At 32.7% G+C, this 21,924-nt stretch overlaps 2 protein-coding genes and 1 long non-coding RNA gene across 5 annotated transcripts; 1 reads left to right on the forward strand and 2 right to left on the reverse strand.

Moving 5' to 3' along the window:
* Nucleotides 1-210: 210 nt before the first annotated feature.
* Nucleotides 211-4,238, forward strand: LOC107478444 (pentatricopeptide repeat-containing protein At4g21705, mitochondrial). Of its 2 annotated transcripts, none has more exons than XM_016098588.3 (3): nt 211-513; nt 1,718-2,125; nt 2,953-4,238. In XM_016098588.3, the coding sequence occupies exons 2-3, from the start codon at nt 1,859-1,861 to the stop codon at nt 4,183-4,185; spliced, it is 1,500 nt and encodes a 499-aa protein (XP_015954074.1). In that variant the 5' UTR covers nt 211-513; nt 1,718-1,858; the 3' UTR covers nt 4,186-4,238. The 2 variants fall into 2 exon arrangements, with proteins under 2 accessions (XP_015954074.1, XP_015954075.1); XM_016098589.3 differs by having other exon boundaries at nt 1,747-2,125.
* A 2,161-nt stretch (nt 4,239-6,399) lies between these two features.
* LOC107478446 (uncharacterized) lies at nt 6,400-6,858 on the reverse strand. The gene is made up of 2 exons (XR_001589951.3): nt 6,764-6,858; nt 6,400-6,648 (listed from the first exon to the last, which is right to left on the reverse strand). It is a non-coding gene; the product is annotated as an uncharacterized LOC107478446 (long non-coding RNA).
* A 3,344-nt stretch (nt 6,859-10,202) lies between these two features.
* LOC107478445 (3-deoxy-manno-octulosonate cytidylyltransferase, mitochondrial) lies at nt 10,203-18,194 on the reverse strand. Of its 2 annotated transcripts, none has more exons than XM_016098590.3 (9): nt 17,921-18,194; nt 16,319-16,624; nt 15,353-15,398; nt 13,799-13,885; nt 13,547-13,671; nt 12,952-13,091; nt 12,799-12,850; nt 12,574-12,684; nt 10,203-10,673 (listed from the first exon to the last, which is right to left on the reverse strand). In XM_016098590.3, the coding sequence occupies exons 2-9, from the start codon at nt 16,592-16,594 to the stop codon at nt 10,581-10,583; spliced, it is 930 nt and encodes a 309-aa protein (XP_015954076.1). In that variant the 5' UTR covers nt 16,595-16,624; nt 17,921-18,194; the 3' UTR covers nt 10,203-10,580. The 2 variants fall into 2 exon arrangements, with proteins under 2 accessions (XP_015954076.1, XP_052115344.1); XM_052259384.1 differs by having other exon boundaries at nt 16,319-16,656.
* Nucleotides 18,195-21,924: the final 3,730 nt, after the last annotated feature.

The following is a 21,924-nucleotide window of genomic DNA, read 5'->3' on the forward strand; positions in this document are numbered from 1 at the left end:
GCCGATCAAATTGATCGAACCGTGAACCATTACCAAATACGGTTCGATCAGAAGCCAAAATCATAAAATTTAAAAACCGACATTGGACCGCCAAACTGGTCGGGACTGGTCAGTCGAACCAAACCGTGAACCAGCCAGTTTTCGAAATGGGTCAAAAATCAAAATTTCCAGAACCGCTGCGTTGAAGCTTGGTTATAATTTTTGAACCCTAATATGCCTAACACACAGTAACACCCCTCTTGGCCTCTCCTCTCCAGAACGCAGAAGCAGAACGCGAAGTAGCACACAGTAACACCCTAGCCCTAGGTTCCTTGCCGCCGCCGTCCCTAGGTTCTAGGCGCCTCCACTTCTTACTATTCCCCCTGTCCGGAACCCAGGTAGCTCGGCTCGTCGTCCCCATCTTCCCTGGCTTCTCTGTTCGTGGCTTGGAGCAGCTCGCCATTGGGTCGCCGCTTTTCGTCGCCGCGTCTATCGCCGTCGTCTCGCCGGTTGCCATCCGTGTCTCCGTCAAAGGTTAGTGATGGCTCTATTTAATTTTTCTTCTGGTTACTGATGGCTCTGTTAGTCTATTTAATTTTGCTCCGCATCCGCTCCTTCTTTTTAATTTTTCCATGGTTAGTGGTTACTGATGAGTGATGAGTGATGGCTCTGTTTAATTTTGCTTTTGGTTACTGATGGGTCTGTTTAATTTTGCTTCGCATCCGCTTCTTCCTTTTAATTTTGCTCTGTTTACTGATGAGTGATGGCTCTGTTTAATTTCTGCATGCTTGGTTCTTCTTGTTCTTTTTAATTTCTGAAAATTTTGTTCAAATTTTTGTGTAATGTTTTCTAATGTTTTATAATGTTTGCTGCTGTTTTGTAATTGCTAGTTGCTGGGTGCAGGTTTAGTGTCGTAACTGTTTTGGAATGTTTATGTACTAATGTTTGTTGCTATTTTGTCATTGCTGGTTGCTGGATGGAGGTTTAGTGTGATTATTGGTTAATGTTTGTTGCTGAATACTGATTGTTGAGTTTAGATATGGTCTTGTTGTTGAATGCTGTTTGTGCTTAATGCTAAATGTTTGTTGCTGAATGCTGCTGCTGTTTTTAATTTCGTGAATGATTTATTAATTTCATTGTTCTTAACTTATGTTCTTAACTTCATGTTTTTAATTTAACTTTGCTTCTAGGTTTTGAAATCAGTTTATGATAACTGTGATGCAATTATTTAGTTGGTGATATTTTATGTATGGTTTTAAATTTGAAAGATATTTTATGATGTTTATTTATAATTTATTTATTATTTTATTAAGGAACGATTTTTCCAGTTGAACTACGGTTAGACCGATTAGATCAGTAAACCAGTAAACCAGTAATTAGAATGGTTCGATGACCAGTTCGATTTTCAGAACCTTGAATTACCATAAAAAAAATTTATCCTTTTTGTTAAAATATATTATGATCAATTAGCATTTATTAGAATTATTTAGCATATTTGGATATTTATTATAGGATATTACGTTTTTATTATTTCGTTTCTCTTAGCACCTATAACCCTTTTATATTGTATCATTCTACATACAACTTAAATACATACAAATTCTTTTTCTATTGTTCTCTCTTATCTTTTTTTAACACTTTTAAATTTTAATATTCTCTAATAAAAATGTTACATCTGTATCAAATTTTATTCTAATATATTGAATTTTCTCTTTTATTTATTTATTTTTGGGCTTAGGTCTTGGATTTATGAGTTCATTTGTGCAGTCTGAAAGTGTGAAACTCCAATGCCCTTGGTTCCTCCTGCGCTCCACTAACAAATAACAAGTCTCAATATTTTAGCAAACACTTGGTGTGCATTTGGTGAACGCCGTCGACAATGTTCTCTGCGATCCTTCACAAGTCTCGCAACTCCACGTCCACCTTTCTTCAACGTTCGAGGATATGGTTCTCGAGCAAGAATCAAGTGAAGACGACCAACCGAAAGAACCTGTACTCTCGCATCAGTCCTCTCGGAGACCCTTCTGTCAGCGTCGTCCCCATCCTCGACCACTGGCTCCTTGAAGGCCACGCCGTCAAGGCCCCTGAGCTCCACAACATTGTAAAAGATCTCCGCTCTCACAAGCGCTTCAATCAAGCACTTGAGGTAACGCATTTTCTCCCTTCTTCCTTGAGTTGGTGAAAAATTGAAAATCATTGATTTGAGATTTCATCAACACCAGTATAAGTAGCATGTAAAGTGTTCATGCCTCCCAAAAATTTGAAGTTTCAAAGCTTTTGTAGTGCATTTGTTAAAGAAGAAAAAAGAAATACTTTAGAACATTTAACTTCAACCTGTACAATAACCTGTCTATACAATCAAGGGTAGAAGTTATTTACCTTTATCTGTGTAGCTAGACTAATTCCTCCAGCCACTTAACATAGCTTGATACTAAGGGACTGGTAGACAAGGCCCCCGGGCTTGAACATGGGCTCTTGAGCCTCGTGGATGCCTCTTTCTTAGGTTTGGCTTTGCCACTTGACTGGGGAGTCATTGACATCCACAATCCCCTCTTAACTTTTCTTTCTTTGTTTTTACAATATTATTTTCTGCCTGAGCTAAATTTGTAAATGTTGTCATGTTTTGTGGTACAAGTAATTTACTACTAAATTTAAAACATAAATGTTGATACACTTTTAATCTTGCATGTACAGATTATATGTGTATATATATTTGATATGATGTATAACTTATATACCGACCATAGATACGCGTTTGTAATTTATATTGTTTTGGTTGTTTAATAGAGTATGTTTCTATATAATAGTTTTCAACTTATCATTTTGTTTCTGCAGTTCTCATCCATGTTTTTTCTTGGTAAATTCCTAGCTTCATCCATGCACATATTGTCAATGATGTAAACAATTTTGGTGTGCTAGTAGAACCAGTTTTAGTTACCAAACCAAAAATCTGAAAGTTTACATCATGCTCAGGTTTCTGAATGGATGAGTAGCAAAGCACTATGCCCAATATCAGCAGGTGACCAAGCCATTCAGCTAGAACTTATTGGTAGAGTCCGTGGACTGGACTATGCAGAGAGCTATTTCCATAATCTGAGTGATCAAGAGAAAACTGAGAAGCTTCATGGTGCCCTGTTAAGTTGTTATGTCAGGGAAGGCTTAGTTGATAAGTCGCTCTCCCATATGCAGAAGATGAAGGAGATGGGTTTTGCTTCTTCTCTCAATTACAATAATATAATGTGCCTCTACATGCAAACAGATCAACACGACAAAGTCCCTAGTGTTCTGACACAAATGAAAGAGGACGGCGTGTCTCCAGACATTTTCAGCTACAAGGTCTGCATAAACTCTTATGGTGCAAGATCTGACCTCGCTAATGTGGAGAGACTATTGGAGGAAATGGAAAATAACAGCTGTATCGGCACAGATTGGGTGACGTATTCTATGGTTGCTAACATCTACATAAAGGCGGGTCTCGAAGAGAAAGCTCTGGCCTACCTAAAGAAATGTGAGGATAAGGCAGATAAATGCGATGCTCTTGCCTACAACCATCTGATTTCACATTATGCAACTCTGCGGAACAAGAAAGCTATGATGAGACTTTGGGAACTCCAGAAATCCAACTGCAAGAAGCAGCTCAACAGGGAATATATAACCATGCTGGGTTCTCTGGTGAAACTCAAGGAGCTTGGTCAAGCTGAAGAGTTGCTTCGCGAGTGGGAATCGTCGGGCAACTGCTATGATTTCAGAGTGCCAAACATTCTCCTGATTGCGTATTCTCAGAATGGATTGATTGAAAAGGCGGAAACAATTCTCCGAAGCATGGTTGAGAAAGGGAAAACTCCTACTCCTAACAGCTGGGCGATCATTGCGTCTGGTTATGTAGCGAACAAGAACATGGAGAAGGCGTTTCAGTGCATGAAGGAAGCTGTGGCTGTACGAGCTGAGAACAAAGGTTGGAGACCAAAACCTAATATCATTTCCAGCATATTGAGTTGGGCTTCTAGCAACGGAGATGCTGAAGAAATAGAAGGTTTTGTCAATTCCTTAAAGAATGTGATTCCAATGAACAGGGACATGTATCTATCATTGATTATGGTATCCGTTAGATGTGGTAAGAAAGTTGATGGAATTTTAGAGAATATGAAAACTGATAAGATAGAGCTGGATGAAGAAATATTGAACATCCTTGGCTCAAGATTGTAACAAAATTCTTATCTTTCAAAAGCAACTAAATATAAAATTATTTGCAAATTAAATTTGAACTATGAAATCTGAGGAGAGAAAAACTAAGATATTTCTTTCTGAAATTTTGACCACACTTCACTCTTTCAAAGTGCTCTTCCCGCTTCTTCTGCCAATGCATAAACTTTGTTCATTTTACTCATGAAGTAGCATTTCAAGTTAAGGCACCAAACAGCAGACCTTCGTTATTGTTGAACCCCGTTATTTTGACACAGCCCTTGAAACCCTTGCATTGTTGTCTCTTCCTAAATCCCATCTACAAGAATTCGCATTCTCCCCTCCATGACCTTGCACCTCTCATCTGGTCACCATCGCCGCTTGTCACAAATTCATTGTTGGTGATTTTTTGTGAGTCTCTATCCTTTATCCTCTGTGTTAGTTGATTTTGTGAATGAATTTCAAAATATTTGTTGATTTTGCCACTAATCGATAAACATTCAAGAAACAATGTACAGTTTTTATAAGATTATTCCTAATTTGCTTTAATATGCATAATGTAGATATTTTCATTAAGACATCTTCACATGAAAATGACATTACTTCACATGAAAATGACATTACGAACTATTAAACATGTCAAACTATATAATAATTCGCAATATTATCTTCACATGAAGATGTCTTCATGGGAATATCCATTTATGCATAAACACAAGAACTAAGCCGAGTTAACTATGGTGTGCACCGGAGTGGTTCCAAATTGATCGTTACTCTTATTTTGATTGCAAGTGTCTCAATTAAGGATCTCTATCTGAAAGTCTTATAGTTGTAACAACCTCTTGGGTTTACAACTGTGCTTTCAGAAACCTTGCCATAATTTGTGGGTGGAGCTATTATGAGACAAAACCCTCATTCTGCAACGTTAGGTTGTTTTGTATTAAGATTTGGTTGCCACCAAGTTTTAGATATACCCTAGGAAGAAATATCAATGTGCTATGGCTAAATAGCAAACAAATGCCCTTGAGAGATGCTTTAGAATAAAAGATAAGAGACTGTGAGACTAAGATTCAGTATTATGTTTGTTGGTCTAGAGACTGATACTAAAACAAGAAGAAACATGAAGAAATATGAGAATGTAAAACAAGAAATGGAATAAAAGTAAGGATATAAGGGACTAAAATTTTTTGGAACGAAAACTGAAACTTTAATAACAATTTATACTTTAAAATACCCCTATTTCAATTAATTAATTTTAACTTTATTCTTTTTACAAATTAAATTAGAGTTTCATTTTTATTTCAATCTTTGTCTCCCATTTTACACCAAACACAATACTGAAACTTATTTCAGTCTCCATCTTTCCGTCTTTGTCTCTCAATCTTAGTCTCTCCGTTTTTGTCTCTCTTCCAAACGCTACCTATCAAAGTTCTTAATTTGACATACAGTAAAAATATCTTTTAAAGTTTTTCTATGTTACATAAATATTTTAAAAATCTGGTGTTTGGGGATTTTTTTTTTTTTTGATCCAAATTACGATTCTATGTGCAGTTTTTAATGAATCAAGTGTGTTAGGAATGACGCATCCTAGGATGATACACACAAATCATATGTTTACATCTTCAGATGCGTACGCGCAATCACACTCTGTCCATCTTATTAGAATTCGTACACATTTATATTATTCATTGATTAGAAGTATAGGTTTAGTTTATACTTAATCTCTTGTATTGACATCACAATCGGACAAAACTACTAAAATTTTTTTCTTTTAAAATTAATCTGTCCTGGATCAAAATTTCATTCAAGTATTTGTTGTTGGCCAATAGTTTATTATATGTACATAACAGAATTCGAAACTAAAAGTAAAATAAGATAACTTAATTGGGTTATGTTAGGTAATCAATAATTTTTTTGAACAATATGAATAATCACCAATCAAATCAAAACACATTACACCTCCAAATTATTCACTTAAATCTTAATATTAGAATAATCATCCATACATTTAGTGAAATGAACATCCGATATATTCATTCTTCACATTGTTTAATATTTTCATTGTCTACCTATAATTTTCCTAACTTAAAATGGGTTACTTCGAACCTAAAATGAGTTGCCCAACCAAGTTAAACTACTATGAATTTGACAGCATAGGGGTAACCTTCAATTCTAATCAATAACACCAACAAATAATTAATAGAAAAAGAAAGAGCAAAGTTAACAAATGCATCTGTATATCTTGAAATTTGCCGCTGCCCATTATTTAAAACTATTCAAGAGAGAACATAAACATTGCAGGCAAAGGAGTACTGCAACTTCAACATCGGTAACTACACACACAGAGTAGAATAAAATTGCATGTCCCGGTTGCTAGCCTTCCAAGTTTGTTCTTACAATCGCTGTCGCACTTGTTAGTGCCTGGGCAGAATGAGAGTTGCTCATAACACCATTTTAATTCCCCAACTTTTAATAACCCTCCATTTTCTGTAACCCACAAAAAAAAATATATTAATTCTCAGTACTACTTCAAAACAGATATTTTTTATGGCAACAAAATCACGAGCAGAAAAGATTAAACTTCTAGCTAGGCGAAACATACCAATACCGGCTGAGAGAACAAGAAAAATGAATGAAATTGAAAAGATGACTTTCATCTTTGAACAATGTGTACCCGAGTTCCATTTCACAACTAGGTTATATAAGCAAGAAAGATAATAATTTCTTATAATAATAATAATAACCATGATATAATTGTTAAATATCATTTTGTATTTGGACAGTTGGACTAAATTTATTTTTCGCCCTATTGTAAAACGTCTGAACGATGATATATTAACTAAGTATTATATATAAAATTAATATTGAATTATTTCATTTAATAAATAGTTGACTTGACATTTATTACCGTATTCTTAATCAATACAAATTGCAATTTTTTTAATGAAATTAAATTCTATAATAAAAATTAAATTAATATGATTCAAATTGTAGTAAATTATATTGATTTTTTACTTTTTAAATCGGTCCAAACCATACGACAAAATACAATCTTATCTTTTTGATAATGTAAATAAAAAGTTACGAATATATCTCATTCATATTGATATGTTTTAAAAAAAATTACAATCTTAAGTCATGCACAAAGAGATAGTGCAAAAATTTTTTCGCTTATTTCGTCAGCGGTGCAAACGAAATTTCGTATCTCGTTTTCACTATCAATAAAATAAGTAATAAAAAATACAAAATATAACTTTTTTATCTAAATTCGTAATTTTATGTTTATTTTATTTATTAATAAAAAATCCCAACATTTGATAATAAAATATTTTCATAAATAATTTTTTATCTAATAAATAAATGTAAATTAATTTTTCTTTTTCCCTTCAAGCCATTCCTTATAAGTTACCTACAATCAAATTCAATAATATTGGCAAGTTACCAAAAGAAAGTAGATGAGTAAAATAATTAAAGGTAAACCAACTTAGGTTGATCGAGTGGTCAGCTTATTCGTCTACTTAAACATGTGTTGGGGGTTCGAATCCTGTCTTGTGCAAATAGAGTTCAGATTCGCGACGAATTAGTCCTTGACCTATTGAATTGGAAAATACCGTAGACAACAAAACAAAAACAAAAAAATTAAAGAGTAATACATTAATAAAAACTGACCAGAAAAATTAAAATGACAAAAATAATTTTAGAAATATGAAATAATAATTTTGTTTTTTAAAAGATAGTATTATTTCTTTCACAAGTAGCAAAATGACTTAAGTATTTATTCTAATTTTTTAAATATTTAAAGAATTATTTAAAAGTGGCATATAGAGAATTAGTGCAAAATTTGATATTTAAACTTTTGTTTTTAGTTTCAATCATTCAAGCAGTAGAAATAAAAGTACAAAAGAGACCAAATCTACTCAGCGTAAAATATCAAATTTAAAGATAAAAAAAATCTTATTTTTTAAAATAAATTTATAAGAAATCATGTCAAAAACTCAATTTCTGAAGTTCTTCTAAGAGCATACGTTTATATTTAGTAATTTTTGTCAAACTATGTTATTATTTGAGGACTTTTATTAATAGAGGTTCACTGACGGAATAAGATGTGACCAACGAAGCTTAGATTTTATGTTATTATTTGACTCATTAAATAATTCGTACGTAATAATTATGTTTTTTGTGTAATTTTTTATATGTATATTTGTTTATTCTTTCTTTTTCCTTTTACTCTCTTACAAATTATTGGTTAATTTTTGCAACTCCAATATATTACAAATAAAAAGTGTTCCAAATACGTTAAAAATCAATCATCAAATCAATATTAAATTTATCATAATAAAATAATTTAATATATTCATAATAGTATAATAATTTTTTATAAAATTTATCATAATAAAATAATTTAATTTATTCATAATAGTATAATAATTTTTTATAAGATTTCAAATACGTATTCATGTATATAATATCTTATTAGTAACTGATTCTTTTATTCACGTAACATAATTGGTTATGAATAGAGCCAATAGATTATTAATTCGTGTTTTACACTTTTACTATTGCACTATATTCAATTATCAAAACTCTTTTTTAATTTAATTGGTAGAGATTAAGTAGTTCTTAATACGTGAAATAAACGCAGATATGACAAACTAATTGATACGAAAAAAAATTGGTAACTAATTAAGCATACATGAGCTATCAATGTATGGGATCAATGCATCTAGACATATTAAATTTCGATAATTTGGTAAAAAGGATGATTTCTATAATAAATTAAAAAGTACCTTTCCATATACAGACAAGGAAATGTAAGGCTTAAGGAGGAGCTAAATAAGCTACAAAGCTAGGACTTCACAGAGGAGTAGCACTGTGGCAGAGGAGAATACAAGAGCTAAAAAGAGAAATTACGCAACAATGAAAAAGAGAAGAAAAATTGTGTGGACAAAGAGCCAAGGTTATCAAAGATTTTAGTGAATTGGCTAAAAGGTATTCAAGATAAAATCATATCTCTTATTCAAAGTGCCTTTGTAAGAGGTAGACAAATCCAAGACAATACATCATAGTACAGGAAGCCTTTCACAGTTTAACACAAAAAGGGAAAAGAGAATAAAGAGTCTTATCATAGTGGCCTTTGGCTTTCAGAACAGTTGGAAATCTATACAAGGTTATCATTTTGCAAAGAAGTTGAGATAAGGGGATCCCTTATCACCATTCACCACCGTATTGTTTCATTGTAGGGTCGGAGGTTCTAATTATTCCGGTGGAGGAAGCGCTAAGTGATGAAAGAATAACAGGGTTTCACATTGCCCCCTCAGCTCAAGTTATCTCACACCTCCATTTCGCAGATGACTACATAAACTTTGCAAAGGCTAAAGAGAAAGAGTTGTACCAGATATTTCTCATTCTTCATCAATACACAGAAGCATAAGGATAATTTTGAGTAGTCAGGAATAACATTTGGAAATCAAGTTTTGATCCAGACCAGGGTGGATATTGAGAAAATTTTTTGAGGCTCCCAGCTCAGTAGGAAAAGAAGTTTTAATAAAATTTCTTATTCAAGCTATCCCAGCTTATGCAATAAATCTGGTGACGTTTCCAAAAGGTTTTTGCCATTTCAAACAGCAAAATTCTGGTGGACTTTAGCTGCAAAGAGAAAGGAGTACACTGAAAAAGTTGAAGATAAGCAATAACAAAGCTGAAGGAGGGTTAGGATTCTTCTTTTGGTAACTTTTAATTTTAATTTTTTCTTTTTTGATGGACAGAAATTAGGAAGATGGTGTAGTCTTTTGTTTGGACAGATGGTGAGGAAGAACAAGACATAGTTGAGATATCCGAATCCAAAAACAATGTTGATCATCACCATTTGCCCTTCTGATATGACTAGTGTTAAGCTACATTGGGCAGAATATGTCAATTTAACATGCCAAATCAACACGCCATCAATGGAGATCAATATAAAGAACAGTCACGTGTCATTAATCATAATTTGGGATCCTAATTAGGTCAATTAAAATTTGAGTCTAATTTGAAACGCGAGGTAAATATACTCCTTACCAGGAGAGCTATGCACAGACAGCCAGTTTCTATATAAAAATTAGTTCAACATTTTTGGGGAAATAAAATGAATCAAACCAACAACAAAAATTGATGCACCAACCAAGTAATCCCCGTACAACTTTATTTTCTGAAGTGGTATCTGTGCACCACAATCTATGTATAACTCAACTTTCCATGTTATAAATACCACTGGATTAAAACAGTACAAACTTCGCAAGTGAACATACATTATAAATCACAGTTTGTGTGGATAGAAACAAGCATGACTATTAGGAAAACGAATAAGAACAAAATTTAATTCCAAACTTGATGATTTTAGTGGTTAGTTTTCAGGAGGTTTCATAGTCATAACCAAGAGTTCAAGACAAGTTCCTCTCACGCATTAGAGATTCTATCTTTTGAACATCTTCTGGAATGTCAACACCATGGGCCTCGTGGTTAACTTTTATTACCTACAATAATAGATTGCAAAAGTTAATTTTCATCTTTTCAAGGATAACATGCACAATAATGGTATGAATGACTAACTCAACAAAAGATTTAAATCAAAACAATCCACAATGACAAAGTTGATAAACGAAGAAGTCATTAGAGACATTTTACATCCATTTCAAAACGTGAAATGTCTTTAAAACTGTAGGCACTTTCTTCTTGTTCAAAGGCAATAGTGAGTTTGATTAACACTTTGGGATAATTTTATCCCCCCACCCCCCTTTTTTTCTTTTTTCTTTTTTTAAATGCAAAATCCTATTACAAACTTCAAGAGAATCTGTAACTATCACATTTGAGTCTAATAAGTCAGAACCGGATTTTAACTCAATCAATTTTATTCAAATTGAGAATTAAAAGATGTATTACATGAAAATAACAGCAAAACATCTTATGCTACAAGCACTCACCAGGTATTCAGTTCAATGTTTGCTATCATTGGCTGCTAAAACTATAAGGTATTTACGGAATATATGCAGCTTTTCTAAATAATACAATTTTATCAATCATCTCCCGAAAGCTTAAATAAATATGATATTGGTCAATCAATGATTATATATCTTAAAATGTTAATACACCCACCTATGCAAAATACATCTAAAGTTGAAAAGTAAACAACGTACCAACCCTATGCAGAAAATTAGCATTGATATTTATCATTATTTCCTTATTACTATTAGGATTTCACTATTGTTATAAATAGATGCTAGTATTCCTCTCATGTAAGCCACATCACGTAACTTTCTCTCATCTCCTGATTACTATTTACTCTATTATTTTATTGGTTAATCACGGATTTTAACAAATAATATGGCAGGAACATTCTTTCTTGAAAGCTTGGACTGTTCAATGTATGTAAATGGGATCCGAACCTTGGACTATATTGTATGAGTATTTGACTAACATAGACACCTTTTCTTAAGTAGGTTTATGTAAGGGGAGAGAACAGAAGAATTCGACTCAATAATAAGCAGCCCAATTAACTGCAAATATAGCTTGCTACAGCTGTATGCTAGGTTCAGAGTTCAGACCAAGGAAAAAAAAAAGAAAATAATAAGAAAAAGAAAACAGCTGTGGGCTCCATGAGAGTTTCTAAGAAGTTTGCGCCAGATCGGATGTCAAAACTCTTGAATTTATCCTACACTCATGATGGATGTGTAAACTCAAATACAAAATTCGACCAATAAAACTTGCAAGAGTTTACTTATTTTGAAAATAATATTACAAACTAATTACATATCTAATTATAATAAACATACATAATAAAAGTATAACGACAAGATTTTGGTTTTATCATAATGAACGAAATACTACGGAAACACAAATGAAATCATAAAAAAGTACCAGACATCAAAATCATCAACTTTGGAAGCACCAAGTTAAAGTGCTTCATGTATAATGCAGTGTTCTAGTGCTTGAGATCAAATTCTAACAAGAACAATAAATTTACGAGTTTATCCCACGTATGTACAAGTTCTCTCATGTTCATTAGGTCCAAGCTTTCAAGCAAGTATCTAGGGACTAGACTCCTAAGTCATAGGAGTTTACTTGAGAGTTTAACAATTGTAGATAAGCATAAGGGAAAGACAGGAGTCAAGAAGAGACTGTGGAGTTTAGGTAGGTGAGGAGATGAGCTATTGAACATATCCTCCAACCGATGTAGATTTCGAGTCATTTTGAGCAAGACTCTCTTTCACTAAACACAGTTCTCAATACTTTTCCATACCCTAATTTTTTGATCCAGTTCCATCATAATACCACTAAGACTATTTAAGGCCAATGCTAACCACATAAAATTTTTAAATAAATGCAAGCCAGTAAGACATTGACGAATTAATGACTTGTATGAAAACATTCAGGAACCTTCATCTTATAGCCGTTCTCGAGAACTTTAAGCTGTTCCAAATCTTCCTCAAGTTGCAATGGAGTAGGCTGAAGATCTGGATATATCTTCAGAAACTTTGTATCATAGCTCTGAAAGACGTGTAGAAACACAAACATTACATCCCAATGAAGCAAATACTGGTAATAGACCCATGAATGAAGAGGAATTATTATTATCATGCCCAAAGAATTGAACACCAGTACCTGTATCCCCAGATGAAGCAAATAAGGAAATTGTTGATTGACTTTTCCCGACCTGTACCGTGCATGAATTTATTAAGTTTGAGTGCCTTCATATATATATATGATGATGATGATGATGATGAAAAATCAACCTTCTAAGTGTTCCTAACTTACTTGTTGAATGGGATCAATCCTCGTGAAAAATAGATAGCATAACCACGATTATCTACGACACATTTCACTCTATTCGGATCAAGTGCATCTTCTGGCTTTAAAGATGTGACTGCAGTACTGAACACCGCATCTGGAGTTGCCTGTAGAGTGTAGACAACATGACAGATCATAGTATGATTGAAAAAAATATAGATCCAGTAATGGGGAATAGATCCTCTCAATTTTTTTCTCTCAAGTGATGTTGTGAAATGTGATCTTTTACCATATAACATCTTCTCTCACATGTTTTTTCTTGGTTCCGCTTAAAGAGTGTATCGTTAGAGTCTTAGAGATCACACTTTACAGCATCACTTGAGAGAAAAAGTTGAGAGCTAGCATAATAACTTGTTGGTTAATATATTGTCATGCGTGTGAATCTTGTAACGTACTGATATTAAAGGATGCATTCAGTATCATTGAATCCCGATTTTGCTAAGAAAACTGTGCATATAACCAGAGCCTAAAGCAAAATAATCATTCATTGTTGCCACGTAAAAATATCTCCATCTTTAATGGTATCAGCTACAATAAACCAAAGCAAAAAGTAAATTCTTACCTGCAAAGCTTTGACAATGCCATCAATTATTTCAGGTTCAATAAGAGGTTCATCACCCTGAATGTTGACAACAATATCATAGTTTTTACCAAGCTTCTCTAGGGCTTCACTGCAGCGCTCAGTACCTATCAAGCATAAAAAAAGTTATGAATCATTGTAAGACCAAGAAGAAGAAAGAAAGAATCAAATAAAGACAATATCTTGTTAATAATTGTAACTTAACAGTTCCAATATGCAACTAATTTTTGTTACCATTTCGACAAGACTCAGATGTCATTACAACATCAGCTCCAAACTTTCGACAGCACTCAGCAATCTTTTCATCATCAGTTGCCACAACTATAATCAGATTAGCAATCAAACATCAAAAAAGTAAACCAGATTAAATGTAGGGAACACTGACAATTTCTAGAATCAAAATCCCAAGAGGTTTCACAATAGAGAAGAAATGTAAACACTAAACATATAACATTACATTGATAATTATCACCCAAATATTAATGGCAAGTTAACCCAAAGCCCAAAATAATGATAGAGGAAAAAGGTCTCTCTTCCTCTTGGAAGATTGATGGTTGGTTTGTTTAATGATTTTATAATCTGAAGGTTTGTACAAAGGGTGCTATTGTCAAGGGCCGCCCAATTGCAAAAGAACATGCTCAGAATAAGTCTCATTCTGGCCTAGAGTAGTCTGCTAAAGATTAGTTTGGTAGATTGGTAGATTCTCCATTGTGGTTCAACAATTTGGCAGATGCTAAGTGAAGCTGATCATTCTGTGTTTTATCATCAAACTCTACAAGGCAACATATATTTGATTCTGTAAGTTGATGACGTTGACAATGCTAGCAAAGACAATGATGGAATAACTTAGGTCAAACAACATCTATGGCATCATATTTAGACAGAAGACCTTGCATTCCCGTCACTTGTTGGGCATTGAAGTAGCAAAAGTTAAAGACGGATACTGGTATAGTCCTCTTTTGGTGAAAGTATTCCATGGATATCTCAAAAGATACATACATACTTGGTGCAAAGCTGGTTAAACATTTTAACACACTTATGGATCTTAATGTCACAGTCCTTCAAAATTAGGGGGGCAATGGATTCTGAAATCTGAAATATCTCAAGGTGATCATTTGCCATGTTCTGAGTCCTCTAAAGAGGAACCCCGGTCCCAAAAAATAAAAATTTAAAATTTAAAAAAAAAAGAAAAAAAAAAGAGGAAGGGGTGACAGGTCTGAGAAGGTCATTTGAAGCAACTATTCTTAAAACTCGCTTATGCTTTTGGTGTTTAGATATCAAACTCCAATGTAGGAGCTGTGGATGATGAGCACCCATAAAATATGAGATAGAATTACACAGATGGAAGGAGAATAAGATCAGAATGGTCAACAGCATGTTGAAGGCTGGAAGCTCCCTGACTATACTAGTATTCACCACATCATTCATGTATCAAAACCAAAAAAGATTGTAACATCATTATCCGGGAAACCATTGCCGATTAATTGTTGACACAAAGGATAGGAAGTAGAAGATAACACTAGCTTTTAAGAAAAATGGATTACGATAATATTAAGAGGTAGATTCCTTTAAGGCACCAAATCGAGGTAAAATGCCTAATCTAATTTTATCAAACAAGACTTGCTTGAATACGAGAATAGAATTTAGACTACAGCTAAGGTGAAACAAATAATATATACTTAGAGGCCTTTATTTTATAACACAACTTCCAACAATTTATAATAGGTAGTTATATAATATAGTTACATTCAAGCCTAGATTAAATGAAGATCATGTACATAGACATACCAACTTGATCCAACGTGGCTGCCAGCTTTGCCCTTTCCCATGTCCTCTGTAAACCGGCCATACATAAGCAGTATACATTAAAATTGGAACATTAGAAACAATAAACTAAGAAAAATTTGCTGAGAAAATAGTAAAAGAAATCAAAGGTACTGAAGTTTCTAGTTGACAATAAAAAAAAATAGAAGTAATAAGTGCAAAAATTGAGAGAGATAGCAATAAATAAATAAACAAATAGTTAAGCATATAGCACAACCTGAAGAACACCCAAAATGCACCTTGAGTTGAGTTCCCCACCATGTTAGTGCAGCTTGTACAATTTTACACTGCCTACACATGTACCCATTTCTCCGACACTTATTTAACTTCCAAAAATCCAACTTCAAACAAGCATACTATGCTCTATTTTCTCATGTCATGTTTGGTACATTGTAACAAGCAACACTTCTCTTGTTTCTTATTGTTACACTAATTTGTCAAGTTAGTTCAGAATAACAATGTGGCAATAATGATTGACCAGCAATCCAGCATCCTTCCTTACTGTACACAAATTATAAAGAAAATTATCATTTGAAATTCTTTAGTATTTCCAGTTTAACTTTTAACTGTAAACAAATCTAGACCATAGTGTACTAGGATGCACAATTTCCTTTCTCTTTATTCCATTACTTCAAGTTGTTCAGTTTTATTAACCTGAAAAACAAAAGCTAGAGTCACAATTTTATTTCAAGTTGGGAAAACTGTCATGCTCTTGAAGATTATTATCTGAAAATAGTGTCCAAAAATTGTCACAATTTTATTTCTATACCATGTTCATTCATTTCCCAACATTGGATATGAACCCTGAGCTAAAACTATTCCACGAAACGCACAAAATGTCAACAAAAAATTAAATCAGCATTAACATAGAAGAGAAGTAACCATCTATAGTTTAAATGGAAAAAAAAAATTGAAAGAAGAGGATTAGACCTGGATCATAGGTTTACCAAGAATCTCAACGAGAGGCTTTCCCTGAAACCGGGTAGAAGCAAATCGGGCGGGTATGATGCCGACAACCCGGTTCCGGAATTTCTTGACCCGAGTCCAGTAGGCGCGAGCACCGACCGCAGCAGCAACTGCAACTCCGGCCATAATGCCATGGAGGATCCAGAACTTTGCACTGTTGGAAGACTCAAACGGCGAGGAAGACGAGGATGAAGAATCAGAGGAAGAAGAAGAAGACGAAGGCGATGGGCAAAAGGCCATGGCAAAGTGAAGAATGAGGAGGAGATCGATCTGCGTTAGAAGGTTCTATCGTCAGTGGGTACCTACGGCCACCGGCTAGGATTAATCGAATCCGGCTCAACGACTAATTTTATTATATTTTAGAGAAAATGATAAATATATTTAAGTGTAAAAAGATTTGAAAATATATTTAAGTTTTTTATTTTCTCAAAATTTGGAGACATCAATCTTTTTATTTATTTGATGTCATAGTTATCAGAACCCGAACCGGTATTTAACCCGGTCATATTACCGGGTCATCGGGTCACTGGTTTAACTGGTGGGTCGCTGATTCACTCGGTTAACTCGGTCATAATTAAATAAAATATAAAATTATAATTAAAAGTTAAAATACATGTCTTCATAAACATAATAATAACCAAATATTAATTCTTAGACATAACTAATAATGTAAAAAAAAGTCAATAAACTAGTCATTAGAAAAAAATATTTTCTCAATTTAAATAAATAAGAACAAGCAAAAGATAACATAATCGATAAATCAAATTCAAGTGATACTTATATCGATTAATCCCACCTCCCCACCTCCCCTAACAAGTTTCTCACAATATATGCACATCATAGTAATTTTCCTTGATTTTTCAACAATTTGTTTACAATGCTCCTAAGCAGAATCAGGCTTCCCTTTATTCTTATAAACTCTTTTAGTTGTAACCTGAGGAGTTGACAATACTTGTTCTTGAGATGGTGGCATTTCGAATGGCGTTTGTGATAAAGACATTTTTGAGATTCTAACAAAAGATAAAACAAAAGACTTACAGCAACAAATTCTACTTCTAGCAACAAAAAATTTTACTCAGTGATCTATGCAGCATCAAATTCAACTTACAGACAGTAACAAATTCTACTTCCAGCCACAAAAAAATTTACTCAGTGATATGTTCAGCATCAAATTCAACTTACAGGCCGCAATAAATTCTACTTCCAGCAACAAAAAATTTTACTCAGTGATATGTTCAGCATCAAATTCAACTTACAGACAGCAACAAATTCTACTTCCAGCAACAAAAATTTTACTTAGTGATATGTTCAGCATCAAATTCAATTTACAGCCAGCAACAAATTCAGCTCATTGATAATTTTCAACAACAAATTCAACTATGATAACTTTCAGCAATAAAAACTTAAACTCCAATTCTCCAAATATGATTTACAGCAAAACAAAATTAGCTAAATCATTATTTCAGCAACAAACTCAACTTTCAACAACAAATTCAAGATATACTGATGATTTAGAGCAATGAAATTGAAAAAGAAATAACAGGGCCGAAGGAAGCTAAATCTCACCTGCAAGGAGCGTTGACGGCCGAAGCAAGAAGCGTTGACGGTGACAGAGCACGACAGAGCTTGCGATGGTGACAGAGCGCAACAGATCTTGCGATGGAGACAGAGCGCGGCGAGCTTGAGGCGGCGACGAGCTTGAGTTCGAAACGATCGCGAGAGATTCGAGATACCGGAGACAGAGAGGGCGACGGCGACACTAGCCGTGAGAGAGGTGAGACTCAATGAACTTGAGGGAGAGTGGCGAGATCAGAGAGAAGAGAGCGGTGGGTATTAGGGGTTAGGGGTGCACATGGGTCGGGTGAAGCCAGGTTTGATGTGACCCAGATCCGACCCGAAATATACACCGGGTCTATTTATTAGACCCGAACCCGGCCCTAGATTCGATGAAACCAATACACTTTCGGGCCACAATTATGCCGGGTGAAAACCGGGTGAAAACCGGGCCGTTAACATTACATTACGTTGATACCTTCTTGTAAACTAGCATGTAAAAATATCCAAATTTCCAAGGCTCCAACCATTAGTTAACATGGTAAAATTCACTTAGAAAAATATAACAAGAATCAACCATTCTTCAAAATTAAAGCATAACCACAATCAATATTAAATCATAACCACAATCAATACTAATATTGTCTAATAATACCAAATATTTAAATAAATACAAATAACACAATCTTATGTATTAGTCTAAAATCTTATGCATTCTAAACATAAAACATTAACTTATAGTCTTATAATGACTAATAACACAAAATATTAAGGTTTACAATACTTAAATTCCACGTAAGAATAGTCATGATCCATCACTAATAACACAAAATATCAATTGTGTATGATGACCGGGCCACCGGGCCGACTTCGGGTGACCCGAGCTATGGCCCGGACCCGACCCGAAATAATGACTGGGTCTATTTTTGAGACACGTACCCGACCCTAAACCCAATGAAATCACTCCAAATTAGTTCCTAAAGTGTTCGGGACCGGGTCGGGCCTTCGGGCGGGGCCGGGTCTGTGCACCCCTATTAGGGGTTATGGAACTTTGGGGGAGGTGGGATTGCACAGTGAAAGGCAACGTCTCCGTTTTTCAAATAAAAAAATACAAAGGTTAAACATGACCCGGTCCGGGTTATAAAAACCAGCCGGATCACCGATTTTCTTAAAACTCACCAGATTGAACCGATTTTTACGGAGTCTAATACTTGAATGGTCTGACGAGTGGTTCGGCCCGGCTAAATAACCGGGTGATCAAATTTCTGGTCGAGCCGGGTTTGATACAATGATTTGATCCGTCAAATTTAACGAAAAAAATCAAACGTGGCTTCATTATCTTAATTTGGTATAGACAAGTTTTTAAAATGATATAAATTAGATGCAGAGATTGATATGTCCAAATTTTAAGAAAGTTAAAAATTTAAATGTATTTTCAAATTATCAAGAACTTAAATATTCATTAAGAAAGTCAGGGATCAATTTATCATTTTCTCTATATTTTATTAGAGAAATAATACAACGAACATTAGCGATTTAGTTGGGTTAACTACTAATTTGTTATCTGAAAGATTCCGTTACTGACAAAAAATTCTTTAAAAGATGTTATCACAAAACAACTCCTAAATGATTTGAAAATACAACAAAAAGAATCAATAAATATTATATTTTTTGTAAGTAATAAAAAAACTTTCATATTTAGCAAACAACTTAATTATTAGATCTAAATTTTTGTGACAATATTTAAATAAATATTTAGAAGGTGCACAAAAAATTTGTTTAAATTTTCTCTCTATTTTTCAAAAAAATGTGATCATTTACAATAAAAAATGTTTTTAAAAATTTCACTTGAAAAAAATTACCAAATTTTAAAGATGAAAAAATCTTATTTTTCTGATAATAATTACAAAAATTTGCGTGAAAATTTGATTTCTAAAATCGTTTTTTAGAATATATATTTAATATTTAATATCTAGTTTTTTTGTTGTGTTTTTAAATCTTTCAGGAGCTTATCGTCGTTAACATCCTTTGGGGTTTGTTTTGTTAGCAATGGGAACTTTCAAGTACTATTTTGGCCGTTTATGTTTTTTTAGTTTAGTAATCTAAAATATATTTTATTACATATTTTTAAATATTGATGGCTAAATAATGGCTAGAAACAATGAATTTTGATGACCTTCTAGTATTCCTCTTTTATTTGAGTAAGGTGACAAATAAATTCATGAACATTTATACTTCGAACAAATTAACTTATTCACGTTTGTTATTCTAAAAAATTTTATTGATATTTTTTCAGAGATTAATTTTTTCAAAATGTAAATCATCAAAAGTTTAATTGTCACTTTACTTTTTATTTATATTTACAAAAAACATAATTACATTCATAATTGCAGACTAATTTAGGAGACGATATAGTCGTATTCAGAACAATTATTAAAAGTTTAATTATGATTTTAGTCCTGTAATTTGAGCTGAAAATTAAAATTATTTCTAAAACTTTTCTGTATTTAAAATTATTTTTAGCGTTCAATTTTTTTTTAAAAATTATTTTTAAGACAAAAATATCTTTATATTTATTAGTATTAGTTATAAATTTTAAAAAAAATATAATATATACACAATAACCTTGTTTCCTCACAAAAATATATTATCTTTATCTTTATCTTTATCTTTATCTTTATCTTTATCTTTATAGTAATACAAATGGGAAGCTCATTTGTTGATATAGCGCTCATACGTTGAGTCTGGAGGTTATTATTTTTTAAATTTTAAATTATTATATTTAAATTGTTATTTTTTAAATCTTAGATTGAATGTACTTAGGTTGTTATTTTTTAAATTTTAAATTGTTTTACTTAGATTGTTATTTTTTAAATTTTAACACTATTTTTTTTAAATTTGTTGATTCTTTTTAGCAGTATTTTTTAAATTTTTGTAGATTTTTTTTAAAAATTTTAACTACCTACATAAACTTAAATATATTTTCGTTAATTTAGAATTTTAAAAATTGTTAATATATTTATCTACTTTATCTACAAATTTAATTCAAATTAAAATTAAAGTCAATTAAATTTAAAAAATTTGAGCTATGAGTCAACTATAAAAGTATAAGTTATGAGATATGTGTAACACCACAATTCAAAGTACATCAAATCCTTTCTTTACATACATCCAAAATCTAAATTTTTTCTACTTATTCTAATGGTTGGTATTCACAAAATCGCAAAAATCAAATCCTACAATCGACAATTTATGTGTACGTATACAAGTGATATGGTTATGAACACTACCAAGTTAGGAAAATTATTCATTACCATACTCAATTGAGATGGTTTGACTCAATGAAGACGTGAGTAGGTGTAATCGTAGTCTTTGACAAGGAGACAAAACAAGTTTTGAGAATGAGTTGTGTAGAGATACTTGATCCACTCCTACCAATAAGTTCTAACCAATATTTATTTCTAAAAACATTAGTGAAGATATTTTTAATGATAATTTTTATATTATTTATTATTAATATATTATGTTTTTATATTATTTATTATTTAATACCTGCAGAAAAAGAGATCTATTAGATATACCTACACTTTTACTCAACCTAATTTATAAGACCTTTCTCTTCATCGTTGAAGTTCAAATATTTGATAATCCACATTTTTCACCTTCTTATAAAATTAAGAAGATAACTGATAATGTGGACCTCATAGATAAATTTAAAAAGGCTCACTCTATTCAAATTGTGACTACAATTATAAATGTACTTTCTATTAAAAATCAATTTATTTTTCTCTACCTTAGTCATTAGTAGTATCTAATTCATAAAAAACAATTAATAACTAATTATAATTTTAGGATGTTAACCACACCGATGGTTTGCTTCCAATTTCAAAGGCATCCTCAATCATTGAAGGGGAAAAAGTAGAAGGTGCTAAGGTATTTGTTCAAAAAATGAATTTTTTGTTTGTTAGTTTTCTCAAAGTTAGATCTTTATTTTATTCAAAAAAATATTATTGAGC

The sequence above is a fragment of the Arachis duranensis genome, chromosome 3, assembly GCF_000817695.3.
Source record: "Arachis duranensis cultivar V14167 chromosome 3, aradu.V14167.gnm2.J7QH, whole genome shotgun sequence".
Lineage (NCBI taxonomy): Eukaryota > Viridiplantae > Streptophyta > Magnoliopsida > Fabales > Fabaceae > Arachis > Arachis duranensis.

Bases quoted from the DNA above. Each gene is read 5' to 3' on its own strand.
- LOC107478444 (XM_016098588.3), top strand. From the start codon at position 1,859: ATGTTCTCTGCGATCCTTCACAAGTCTCGCAACTCCACGTCCACCTTT. The intron at 2,126-2,952 runs GTAACGCATTTT...CATCATGCTCAG, and splicing joins GCTTCAATCAAGCACTTGAG to GTTTCTGAATGGATGAGTAG.
- LOC107478445 (XM_016098590.3), bottom strand. From the start codon at position 16,594: ATGGCCTTTTGCCCATCGCCTTCGTCTTCTTCTTCTTCCTCTGATTCT. The intron at 15,399-16,318 runs GTCTAATCCTCT...GCCGGTTTACAG, and splicing joins TTGGTAAACCTATGATCCAG to AGGACATGGGAAAGGGCAAA. The intron at 13,886-15,352 runs GTATGTCTATGT...ATCTGATTATAG, and splicing joins AGCCACGTTGGATCAAGTTG to TTGTGGCAACTGATGATGAA.